General features: G+C 44.3%; 1 protein-coding gene across 1 annotated transcript in view; it reads left to right on the forward strand.

The window, feature by feature from the left end:
* Nucleotides 1-9,282: 9,282 nt before the first annotated feature.
* LOC309437280 (protein ELYS-like) overlaps nt 9,283-12,710 on the forward strand; it is a gene marked incomplete at its 5' end in the record, with an annotated part of 50,748 nt that continues 47,320 nt past the window's right edge. Inside the window, 2 exon segments of the mRNA XM_082047489.1 lie at nt 9,283-9,403; nt 10,631-10,884. Coding sequence (XP_081903615.1) covers nt 9,283-9,403; nt 10,631-10,884 — 375 coding nt within the window.

Consider the following 12,710-nt stretch of genomic DNA (forward strand, 5'->3'; position numbering starts at 1 on the left):
AGGCCAGAAGGCTTAACAATTGCAGATATTTGTATCTGAGATGAAAATAATATTCATGATGCCAGAGAAGAGCATGAGCAGCTGTGAGAGAAACAAGGTGATGCCTCCTTGTGGTGGCTGCATGCAGAAGGCTATAGGGGTGTGGAGCAGCAGTTCTGTGAGCAAGAGAATTTCCCGAGAGCTACTGGGCACATTTCATTACTAAATAGAGCAATTCTGAAGTTTTTCTGTAGGAAATTTAATTGCTTGAGGGAGGGGTGTGTGGTTTTTCTCCCCCTAGAGAAAAAATACAATTTCTCAAGAGTGTTTTGATGCATCTGCTTGGATCTTGTGTCAGATGGCTAAAAGCTGAAGCTAAATTGTGCATCTGTACCTTTGGGGCTGTAACCCCAGAGGAAATGCCACTGCCTTGGGGTAGCAGACTCTCACCTTTCAGAAAGAATAAAAATAGGTGTAATGGCTGATTTTATTTCCAGGAGACACATAACAAGAAATATTATTGAAGGGAGAATGAATGTTAGTAAGACTGTTGTTAGAAGGGAATTTGTCAAGAAAAGGAATGTTTCAATAGAAGTGGTTCCCTGGGTTACCTCTGAGAGCTAACGCAAATATTTATAAGACTTTTTTCTTCAAATGTTTAGAAGCCCAGGCTGAGGAAAGTACTCATTCCAGGTTGTAACATGAAGGAGAATTAAAGCAAATCTATTTTACTTTCGATAGCCAGTTGGTGCTTAAAGCGTTAACTGATTCATGTTGACTTAGTTTATTTGCCTTAATATTTGTATACCCCCAGTGTGCAAACGAGGCTGCAGATAACTGATTTAATCCCCCATCAGGACTTCCTCTTATGGAAGACTACTCTCAGGGCTGTCAGTGGAATGAATTCGTTTGCTGCAATTCCATCGGTTCCCGTGTAACTAATCATAAATAGTTGTTGATTTCTGGTCGGAACAAAACAAGCTACAGGCAGAAGCAAATCCATAGTTTCTTGTCAGTTGTTAGGCAATGCTTATAACCTTTTGGTCTAGGCCAATCTGAAAATGCTATGAAGTAATAGAATTTCAAGTAATAGCTTATTTGTTTTTGTCCTTTTGTCTCCTGTGCAAAACTTCCAGGTTCCCATCCCAGGAATACTTTTTTTGCCAAAGTAGTCAAGATAATGAGTCTCTCTGATATGCCTGGAGATAAATGTACTGTAGTTCCTTTTGGATTAAAGCTATTCTTAAAATAAAATGCATTTTGTGCTGTGTGGATGACCAATATGTGAGGTAGAGGAAAAAATGCAAGTTATGGTTACTGATCACAGTATGTTCGGGATTGGAAGGGACCTCAAAAGATCATCCAGTCCAATCCCCCTGCTGGAGCAGGAACGCCTAGGTGAGGTCGCACAGGAACATGTCCAGGTGGGTTTTGAATGTCTCCAGAGAAGGAGACTCCACAACCTCCCTGGGCAGCCTGTTCCAGTGCTCTGTCACCCTCACCGAGAAGAAGTTTTTCTCAAATTTAAGTGGAACCTCTTGTGTTCCAGCTTGATCCCATTACCCCTTGTCCTATCATTGTTTGCCACCGAGAAGAGCCTGGCTCCATCCTCATGGCACTGATCTGTCAGTTCGTTCAGGTCACTTACTCCTCAGCTGAGTGTCACCTGGCATGGCTCAGGAGCAGGCTTGTCCCACAGCAGCCATTGCTGTGGTGTGCATTGCTGTTGAACTTGGTTTAAATCCAGACTAAACCATGAGTTATTAGTGAATGAATGATTCTATTGCGATACAACAATTTTAGTTTTAATACACAGAGAGAAGGATGCAGGAAAAGTAGGTGTGCGATTCCTATGAATGCCAACAGCGCAAACACGTATGACCCCAGGAATTGAGGGCCCAGGAAAACCTGTACTTTCGATCTGGCCCATTGGTCTCATAGCGGCCTCGTAAAGGAAGAGAATGGTGTGCTCCTCGTGGCAGGATTCAACAGTTTTGCAGGCCAGGTAAGATTTTATTCAAAGAACCAATTAAAGCAGTTCTAGCTAATAAACAAACTGACAAGTCTACAACTGTATATCTCCCATGATTAACATTCATATAAGTGTAATGCAAATGACTGGCATTTATCAATTTACTGGTTTGAAGCATTATCTAGATTTTATCTACATTTCTGTCGTCCCAGAAGTCAGTATGATTTTCAAGTGTGTTTGGAAATCTTGATTCTTAATTTAACCTATCAGTTCCTACCGGACAGCAGTGCTTGCGTATGCATTTGCTTGCTCATTTATGAAGAGGATGCACTTGATTGTTTTTTAGAGAGAGGTCTTTTGTGATCTTGGACAAGGAGTGTTGGAGAATGCCTGGCAAGGTTGTAACGTTTCTCTGCTGGCGTGTGGTCAGACCAGCTCAGGGAAGAGGTATTAGATGATCGGATGCAGTACAAACAGAGGCCTGGTGCCCATTGTGAGAGGAGCTCTTCCAATGCACCTGGAATCTGGAAAAGAAGCAGCAGTACCAGGTGGGATTAGCACAAAGTGTCGTTTGCTTCCAAGATTTTTCCAAGTTGTGCTTTAAAAGATTCAGTTAATTTCAAATGAGCAAAAATAGAAACTGTGAGTATATGGAACAACTTAAAATCCGTAACGAATCCTATAGAATAGCATTGAATAAAAAGTTGATATAGTACAGCTAGATTTACAGATAAACCCTAGAATGATAATTTGTCACAGGTGTAATGAATTGATCCCTAATATAGGAACCAAGCATGTTACTTTTTAGTAAACCTTTTTTAACAACTGTTCCAATACTGATCTTCCTTTACCTACCATAAAGTGAGCTGTTCTTTAATCTCCTTTATGTGTCCTAATTTCACTCTTACCAGCATATTCATGAGAGAGTATTTCCAGCGCCTCAGTAAAGAAAATGCTTTCCTCTGTGTGCCTTTATAGGGTACAGAAGCTTTACAGTGCCATACCTCCCCTGTACAGTAGGAGCGCTGGTTTTAGCCTTGCAGTCCAGTCTTGTAGCTGCTGGATGCTCCTACTCCACCAGCCTCCTGCGGCGCCTGCAGTGCAGTGGGAGCTGCGCTCCTGTGCAGTGGTGCCTTCTGTCTGCCAGAGCACCACCCTGATTCCTGAAGGCTGCTTGTGATTTACTCCTCTGTTACTTCCCTTAAGAAAGAGTGCTCCGTTTTCCCTAACCACCCTCCCCAGTTCTGTGCCAGCCATGTGTTTTGTGTTCCTTCAACATCATCAGCTGTGCGCCCCTGTGATAAACACAACAGTGGAAACCATTCCTTCCCATCTCACCATATCAACATGGAATAGCAAAACCCTATTTGAAGTCAAGTTACTGCTATTCCAGACAGTTCTTGAATAGAGGAAAAAAATTGTGTCCTGGATCTTTATTTTGATTTTTAATTCTTAACCCTGGTCTTAACCATTAGAGAACAGGTTTCTTTTTGGTGTTAGTGAATTTGTTATTGCATCTCTTAACATTTAATGCCAGTGCCTGTTGAAGTCCCTTGTTGGCAGAGATGGAGAGGTGTCTGCAGAGCAGGTGACACAGGACAGCCTGGGGCTGCGGCTGGTGAGGATGAGGAGGGGGCTCCAGTGGGGCCAGATACCCATGACCCATCTCTGCAGCACAAGGAGCTCAGCTCCCCACAGCTCCTCACCCAGGCAGCTCCAAAAGCTGCTCAGCCCTGGCAGGCAGGGCCAGTCCTGGGCTCCTCTGGAAGGGGATCGGGAGGGAGACATCTCTGCAGCCAGGGGTGTTTCTGTACCCCCTTTCTACAGGTGCAGGGGGAGCAGTATTGCCTGTTGCTTAATCCTGAGAGGCAGTTGGTCGTTTGTTTTTAGGCACACCTTTGCTGTTCTTGTATCTAAAGCAATTCTTCGTGTAGAAGATGTTCCGATACGGTTAACTATCACAGCCTATTTCCTTTGTGTTTCTGTGGAGTATCATTTTCTGTATTTTACTTAATACAGAGCAATTCATTTGGTAGTTTTTCCTGCCATTGATATAATATTTTAACAGGTTTTTCTGCTGCTGATATAATATTTTAACAGGTTTTTCTGGATGGAACAATCACCAAACAGTCATTGTAAATGTGATGGATTTAGTGGGGAGTGAAAGGCAAAATCCCCAGGATCTGAAAGGGACAGATTGAAGGAAGGAACATGTGTAAATCTAAGTCTAACCACACTAGAAAATGTCATATTTTTGGTTGGTTTGTTAGTTTGTTTGTTTTTTTAAAACCTTTCCTGAATGAAACAGATTTCTATATATGAAAAAAAAAAATCCCTCCATTCAGGATTTCTTGCTTTGTGGCTTATAAAGATACTTAAATGAATAAAGCCTGAGATGTGCTTCTTGATCCTGTTTTGTAAAATTATGGGAAATTTAGGGACTTAATTCTGTTGAGAATGCTGAACCCCGTATTTCACATGCTGCCTTAGGGCCATCGGTCTGGATGATGGTATCGGTCCAGGCTGGGAGTTGTGCTGTGTGTTTGGACACATGGTCCTGTACCATGTTCTGCTGAGGACACCTCTTCGTTCCCTGACTGCATCAACTTGTTTTCCTGCACTGATTTGCTGTTTGTAAAAGTATGTTTCAAAATTGGATATTTTAAAGCATCTGGATGTGGTTCTGGGCAGCCTGCTCTAGGTGGCCCTGCTTGAGCAGGGGTTGGAGCAGGTGACCTCCAGTGATTCTGGAAGCCCTTTCTCTTCACTGTGATGCCGTGATTCTGGAATTTGTGCTGGTAGGGATAAGCACAAGGGTTTTCTACACCAAGCAATGTAGAAAAAAGCATAATTTCAGAACTGACTTCAGGAACTTTTGCCAGCTCAGCCAAGTTAGACAGGGACTGCCACTCTTCACTGAAGGTGTAGTCAAGTTAAGTTAGAGCATAGCTATAAGTGGTAGCTGGGTAAACTGGCTCTAGTGTCAACTTCTGATCTGTGTTGGTTTGGGTTGTTTTTTCATGTAAAGGGAAATCAAATCTATGATCTGCATCAGGTACAGGATCTTAGTTGTTGGGATAGAGAGCTGAAATTCTCCTTCTCACCTTCTGCTGCAGATTCGTGCTGCTTGGAGAGCTTGTGGAGCATCCGCACGAGCTCTGCAAGACAGTCTGTCTGCTGCACTTGAAGGAAATAAGCCTGGTTGTAGAATTCTGATACAGACTATCTCTGTTAGGCTAGTGGCTTTTTAGACTAGAACTTGGGTTTTGGATTAAATGTAGGGGGTTTGCTTAAAACATCATGGGGAGGTTTTCTGCCTAAGTGGGAAAGAAATGACCCAGTGGTACTCACTAAATCACCTTCTAACTCACTCACTGACTCTTCTTTTGGCAGGAGTAAAATATGGCAAAGTACAAATTCTCTGAACCTGACTACTGAGGTGCAGAAGGTGTCTTTTCCATCTGCTGCTCCTCCAATTCTTGTGAGTTGCTTCCGTTATTTCTGGCAAAAATGTCATTGAACCAGTCAATAATAAGAATTTTAAAAAGTCAGTAGTTACCCTCTTTATCAGTTATGCTGCCATCCAGAGATACTTGGGCAGGCTGGAGAAATGGGCTGATGGGAAACTCCTGCAGTTCAACAAGTGGAAGTTCAAAGCCCTGCACCCAGGGAGGAACAACCCCGTGTACCAATATATGCTAGGGCTGCCCAGCTGGAAATGGGGTAGTTAAGAACTTAGTATACCTGAATGTTAAAATAAACATGCAAAAAGTGGACAAGAGATAAATGATGTGTGAAATCTACTGGAAGACAATTGACAATAAATAGTAAAGTGTAAAATCAAGAGAAAGCACAAATAGAAACTTATATCTGTTACTGAGGAGCTTTTTTAAATATTCTTTTTCTCAGATAGCATCTTACTAAAATATGTGGGTAGACTGGAACTCAGTGTACTGGTTTTCCCCATTTTTTATCTTGTCAATACTCCTGTGTCACTTTCTGGTGCTACAGGCAGGGCTTTGGATTTTTTGATAATGGCTGGTTTTATAAGACTCCAGTCCGGACAGTGTTACATGGGAAAGGTTTATCTCGCAGGGGCAAAAGGAGGCTGGGACAGGAATTAGCTGGGCTCATTTGGAGAGCTTTAAACTAGGCTCGAAGGGGGATGGGGTTGTAGCTGGGCTTGTCCCAGTGGGGCAGCGTTCTAAAACTGATGAGGACCGGGTGGCCTCCTATGCCCCTAGGGAGAAACTGGTGTGCTCTGCTCGCTCCCTGAAATGCCTGTACACCAATGCACGCAGCATGGGGAATAAGCAGAAGGAGTTAGAATCCTATGTTCGGTCGGGAGATTATGATCTGGTGGCAATTACAGAAACATGGTGGGACAGTTCACATGACTGGAATGTGGTCATGGATGGCCACGCCCTTTTCAGGAAAGACAGGCCGGCCAGGCGTGGTGGTGGAGTTGCTCTCTATGTGAGAGAGCAACTACAATGTACTAAATTCTGCCCAGGAGCGGATGACGAGCGAGTTGAGAGTGTATGGCTCAGGATCAAGGGGCAGGCTGGCAGGGGTGATACTGTTGTAGGTGTCTATTACAGGCCACCAGATCAGGCTGAGGAAGTTGATGAGGCCTTCTATGGGCAGCTGAGAGTGGCCTCACAGTCACAGGCCCTGGTTGTTGTGGGTGATTTTAACTTCCCTGATGTTTGGTGGAGGGACCATTCAGCCAGCCAGCCACAGTCCAGGAGGTTCCTCCAGTGCATTGATGATAACTTCCTCATGCAGATGGTAGAGGAGCCGACTAGGAGAGGAGCACTGCTGGACCTCATCCTCACTAACAAGGAGGGTCTGGTCGAAGTGGTAAAGGTTGAGGGCTGCCTGGGTTGCAGTGACCACGAGATGGTGGAGTTCAGCATCTCGTGTGGCAGGAACAGAATAGCAAGTAGAATTGCAACCCTGGACTTTAGGAGGGCTAACTTTGGCCTTTTCAAGCAATTGCTGGGGGAAATCCCATGGGCAAGACTGCTTGAAGGAAAAGGGGCCCAAGATAGCTGGATTGCATTCAGAGATTGCTTCTTCCACGCTCAGGATCAGAGCATCCCCACACGTAGGAAGTCAAGGAAGGGAGCCAGGAGGCCTGCGCGGTTGAATAGAGATCTGTTGGGTATGCTCAAGCAGAAGAGGCGAGTTTACAGGTCATGGAAGCAGGGGCTGGCCACTTGGGAGGAATATAAGGCTGCTGTTAGAGGATGTAGGAAGGCAGCTAGGATAGCCAAGGCCTCCTTAGAATTACAGCTGGCGAGAGGGGTCAAGGACAGCAAAAAGAACTTTTTCAAATACATAGCAGATAAAACTGATAACAGAGGCAATGTAGGCCCACTGATGAATGGGGTGGGTGCCCTGGTGGCAGAAGATACAAAGAAGGCAGAAGTACTGAATGCCTTCTTTGTCTCTGTCTACTCTGCCGGAGGCTGTCCTGGGGAGCCCTGTACCCCTGAGACCCCGGATGAAGCCAGGTCAATGGAGGAGTTTGCTTTAGTCGATGAGGACTGGGTTAGGGAGCAATTAAATAGTCTGGACATCCATAAATCCATGGGTCCAGATGGGATGCATCCGCGGGTGCTGAGGGAGCTGGCTGAAGTCATTGCTGGACCGCTCTCCATCATCTTTGACAAGTCTTGGGAAACGGGAGAGGTGCCCGAGGATTGAAGGAAAGCCAATGTCACTCCAGTCTTCAAAAAGGGCAAGAAGGAGGACCCGGGTAATTATAGACTGGTCAGCCTCACCTCTGTCCCTGGGAAAGTAATGGAACAGCTTATCCTTGGTGCCATCTCAAGGCATATCAAGTATAAGAGGGTCATTAGGGGCAGTCAGCATGGCTTTACCAAGGGTAAGTCATGCTTGACCAACCTCATAGCCTTTTATGAGAATGTAACAAGGTGGATGGATGATGGCAGAGTGGTGGATGTGGTCTACCTTGACTTCAGTAAAGCCTTTGACACAGTCTCCCACAGCATCCTTACAGCTAGATTGAGGAGGTGTGGTCTAGACAATAGAGTATTGAGGTGGGTTGCAAACTGGCTTAAGGAGAGAAGCCAGAGAGTGGCAGTCAATGGTGCGGAGTCCAGTTGGAGGCCAGTATCTAGTGGAGTGCCTCAGGGGTCAGTACTGGGGCCAATATTATTCAATATATTCATTAACGATTTGGATGAGAGAATAGAGTGTACTATCGGCAAGTTTGCTGATGACACTGAGCTGGGAGGAGTGGCTGACATGCTAGAAGGCTGTGCTGCCATCCAGCAGGACCTGGACAGGCTGGAGAATTGGGTGGGGAATAACCTGATGAAATTTAACAAGGGAAAGTGTAGAGTCCTGCATCTGGGCAGGAACAACCCCATGTTCCAGTATAGGTTGGGAAATTACATATTAGAGAGCAGTGTAGGGTAAAGGGACCTGGGGGTCCTGGTGGACAACAGGATGACCATGAGCCAGCACTGTGCCCTTGTGGCCAGGAAGGCCAATGGCATCCTTGGGTGTATTACAAGGGGGTGGTTAGTAGATCGAGAGAGGTTCTCCTTCCCCTCTACTCTGCCCTGGTGAGACCACATCTGGAATATTGTGTCCAGTTCTGGGCCCCTCAGTTCAAGAAGGACAGGGAACTGCTGGAGAGAGTCCAGCGTAGGGCAACAAAGACGATTAAGGGAGTGGAGTACCTCCCTTATGAAGAAAGGCTGAAGGAGCTGGGGCTCTTTAGTTTGGAGGAGACTGAGGGGTGACCTTATTAATGTTTATAAATATATAAAGGGTGAGTGCCATGAGGATGGAGCCAGGCTCTTCTTGGTGGCAAACAATGATAGGACAAGGGGTAATGGGATCAAGCTGGAACACAAGAGGTTCCACTTAAATTTGAGACAAAACTTCTTCTCAGTGATGGTGTCAGAGCACTGGAACAGGCTGCCCAGGGAGGTTGTGGAGTCTCCTTCTCTGGAGACATTCAAAACCCTCCTGGACATGTTCCTGTGCGACCTCACCTAGGTGTTCCTGCTCCAGCAGGGGGATTGGACTAGATGATCTTTTGAGGTCCCTTCCAATCCCGAACATACTGTGATACTGTGATCTCATAGGCATGAGAAAAGCAAAGGATTCTCCTTTTACTCTGCTGTGAGATCAAAAACTGTCCTGAGTGCTGTTTTTGAGGAAACAAGCTACAGGCGATGTACCTGAGATTATTCACTGCATTCTGATGAAACTTCTGTCAATCTCAAAAATGTTTATGGCTGACATGAGTATTTCTGTATTCTATTTTTTTTTTTAATTTGCAGTGAAGAATGCGAGACCTAACGGCTCAGGTAACGAGCAGTCTGCTGCAGTTTCCAGAGGTGACTATTCAGGCACTTGGGGAAGATGAGATAACCCTGGATTCTGTGCTGTTTGGGAAATTTTCTGGAGGTGAGCATTTTCCTTTAAATTTGGTTTTGGTGTAAAGTTGTTATTGCCTGGAGGTTACCTGAGGCGTAGGTTTGTAGTATCAGCTGTGTCGGGCTGGGATTGTTAAGATGCATCAGGTTTAGAGAGAACAAAAAGGATGTTTTAATGGTTAAAAATGCTAATGTTAAAACATCAGTATGATCGAACTTTGAAATTACAGCAACCTGCACCAATCTTGTGTTATGGAAATAATTTACTGAAACATGCTGAGCCAGTGAGATCTCTTCAATTTTTAAATAAATAAAAGGCAGTTTTCAAAAAAGTAATAGTATTGTTTTGGGCCATATTTGTTTGTACCAGCTCAAGGTCTATGACCATCATCATAACATCACATGCAGAAATAGTTCTCCTGTGGTGTTACAGAGGCAAAACCCCCTGCATTTTCTCTTCTAGTCTGAACAAAAACAGAAGGAAGAGGGAGGATAAGAGAGGGTAAGCGCTGCAGCCGTATTTCCAAAGTATTTAATAGGATGCAGATGAGTATCCAGTGAGAGTTGCTGCAAGTGGCTAAGCAGATTAGGCAGCTGACTTTCTAGGTGATCGGGAAGTAGAGCTGGGAGCCTGTCTGGATGTCCAGGCTTCTGTGAAGAGCAGGTGGAACCTGACAGCAAATGCAGTAATTGAGTTAATACTTCCTTGGAGTTTGAAGTGGTTCTGTGAAACACGATACGTTAAATTGTTTCTGTGATCAGCAGGTGCGAAAGGTTGAATTTACTCCTGCAGTGCCCGTGTTAAGATAATTTCATGTTGAAGTCCAAATCCCTGCCTGAAGTAGGCATGTGTCAGGTCATATTAATGAACTAGAAATGAGTTGGCTTAGATTTGTTATTTTTGAAGTGTGCTTGAAGACTCGCATTCCCATATGCATTTAGATGATTTCTAGCAAAAACAAGCCGAATATGGTCTAAAGCCTGTAGATCAACACATTGTGATCTCTTTCCCAAACAATCAAAATTCTCCAGTGCAGGAATGACAAGTGCAAATGCAAAATAATAAGGTGGCTAATTTTAAGATGTATTGCTTGAGGATTTCAGTGGGTGATTTCAAATAACTGACCAAGATTTAGGTAAGTCAGTCTTCATTTTTTTGGTACTTTCATGGGAGGGAAGGGGCGGTGACAGTGGTTGTTGAGTTGTTTTCAGTCTTCTGTTGGAAATTTGCTGTAGTCAGCTCTCTTTTCTCTTACAGGGAGAAATGGCCTGGCATGGTTGGCGTGTGGCCCTCAACTGGAGGTGGTGAACTCACTGACAGGAGAGCGGCTCTCCGCGTACCGTTTCAGTGGAGTGCACGAGCAGCCGCCCATCGTTCGCGTGGTCAAGGAGTTTTCCTGGCAGAAGAGAACCGGACTCTTGGTCGGGCTGGAAGAAGCAGAGGGGAGTGTTCTTTGTCTGTACGATCTTGGAATATCACGAGTGGTTAAAGCAGTTGTTCTTCCAGGAAGGGTATGTGCTTTCTATTGCAGAACCAAAGCTTTTCTATTGTTGAGTGCTGCATAGTCCTGTTTCAGCTTTTCGCCCTGGAGCATTTTTGTAGGAGGTGTTTTTTCTATGTTGCGTTAATATACGTTCACATCAGAATGTCCAGTCAAGAGGGCCTTGATGTAGAATCTTGGGGTTAATGGTACCATTATCCTTTGAGTTTACTGGCAGTAAACCAAGTTTTCTGATTTCATTGTAGAGCGCATAGTTGCCTAAATCTCCACTTTCACAAAAAGACGAAGAGAAGGAAAAGAAAGCAAAGAAACCCCACCCTTCAGAATGTCTGTAACATACATCTTATAAATGCTTGATTTCTGTCAGAAAGACTGTCTTTTAGCTATCTCAGACTTCCCTGGTTGTGCTATAAATGGCTTGGACACATTCCCATGAATCTCAGCCCAGCAAGAAGGTGACTTCAGAGCAGAACATAAAAATGTGCTGACTTAGGGTAGGGAAAAAGAGCCTTTAGTGAGTTGTCTGACAGTTTGTGGGAAGACTGACTCTTTCCCATGTGGGTATGTCTTCTGTGGCCATCTAACTTGTAGAGGTTAACACAAACTTCTTTGTTCATTCCAGAATGAGCTGATAGTAGTCTAGAAGACTATGAAAAGCAAGTGCATAGTGCAATAGAAAAATGTGCAATTTCAGGAGCTTCTATGGGGAAAATAGAAGTGTTAAAATTGGGAAACATTTGTACCATGGAAAAATCTTAGAGAAATACAAGTTAGAACCAACACTTGAACTTTGGTTAGTTCTGGAGCAAGATATGTACAGTTGCTCTGTTTTCCTCATTAGGGTCATCAACACTTGGCAGAGAGAGAATTTGAGTAATCAAAATGCTTTTGATAGTCCTTCAAGTAGCAGAAAAGATTAGAAATTTGATTCCATTTATATTAAATCTGAAACAAAATAAATGTTGTCTAAATGACCATAGGTACTTCTAAGATTAGAATTCTTGTGAGCAAGATGAAAGGTGAATTCTGTAGTGGATTGCCAGGCAATGTAGTCATAGCAAGTGCTTGATGGGAGAGAGAGAAACCTTTGGGGCCTAGGGGCTTGGTTATTTTTGCCCACCTCTGTGGGTAAAATAAAAAACACAAAGAAGTGGATCCCCTTATGATGTTTACTTATTTGTTCTATTTTCCTGTAAAAGTTTGTTGCTTGTGTAAAGCTTCCTGTCTTCATTGTGTTGCCTTTTGTAAGAAGGCTGAACGATGGCCCATGTTGTTTTGTTATCTGGCTGTAGTGCAGGAATGTCCGCGTGCTGTGTCCCTGCCCCGGCAGTCAGTGCTGTCCTGGGCTGTGCTGCAGCGTGTGCGGAAGGGTCTGGCTGCACCTTGCGATCCAGTTGCACAGGGGCTGCTCCATGTGTGAGAGAGCCAGGTGTGCTTTTCCTCAGCTGGAGTTGGCTTTTGATCTAACAAGCTGCTGTTCCTTTTGCTGTTGTTTTAGGCTGGCTTTTGAAATCCTTGTTAACATTGATTAAGGTGCTGGTGTGCATTAAAAGTTGGGTGTTGTTTTTTTTTTTTTTTTTTTTACTAATCCAGGATCTCCTTTGGTCACTTTCTAAAGATGTTTCATTCCCATGGAAATGGTTTGTCCACCATGCAGCTTGAGCGCTGCCTGGTTAGACTTGCAGCCAGGATTGATCGTGATACCTGTTTGGCAGAGAAGGCACAGACTGATGGGCTGTGAGCAGTGGGAGAGCTGGATTTAGTTTTGTCCTTCTTTCTTTCTGAAGTCCCTTCCATAGGATGAAGTTTCCTGCCAATAACAGACTTTGTATATTT

The sequence above is a fragment of the Streptopelia decaocto genome, assembly GCF_964273445.1.
Source record: "Streptopelia decaocto genome assembly, chromosome: 3".
NCBI lineage: Eukaryota > Metazoa > Chordata > Aves > Columbiformes > Columbidae > Streptopelia > Streptopelia decaocto.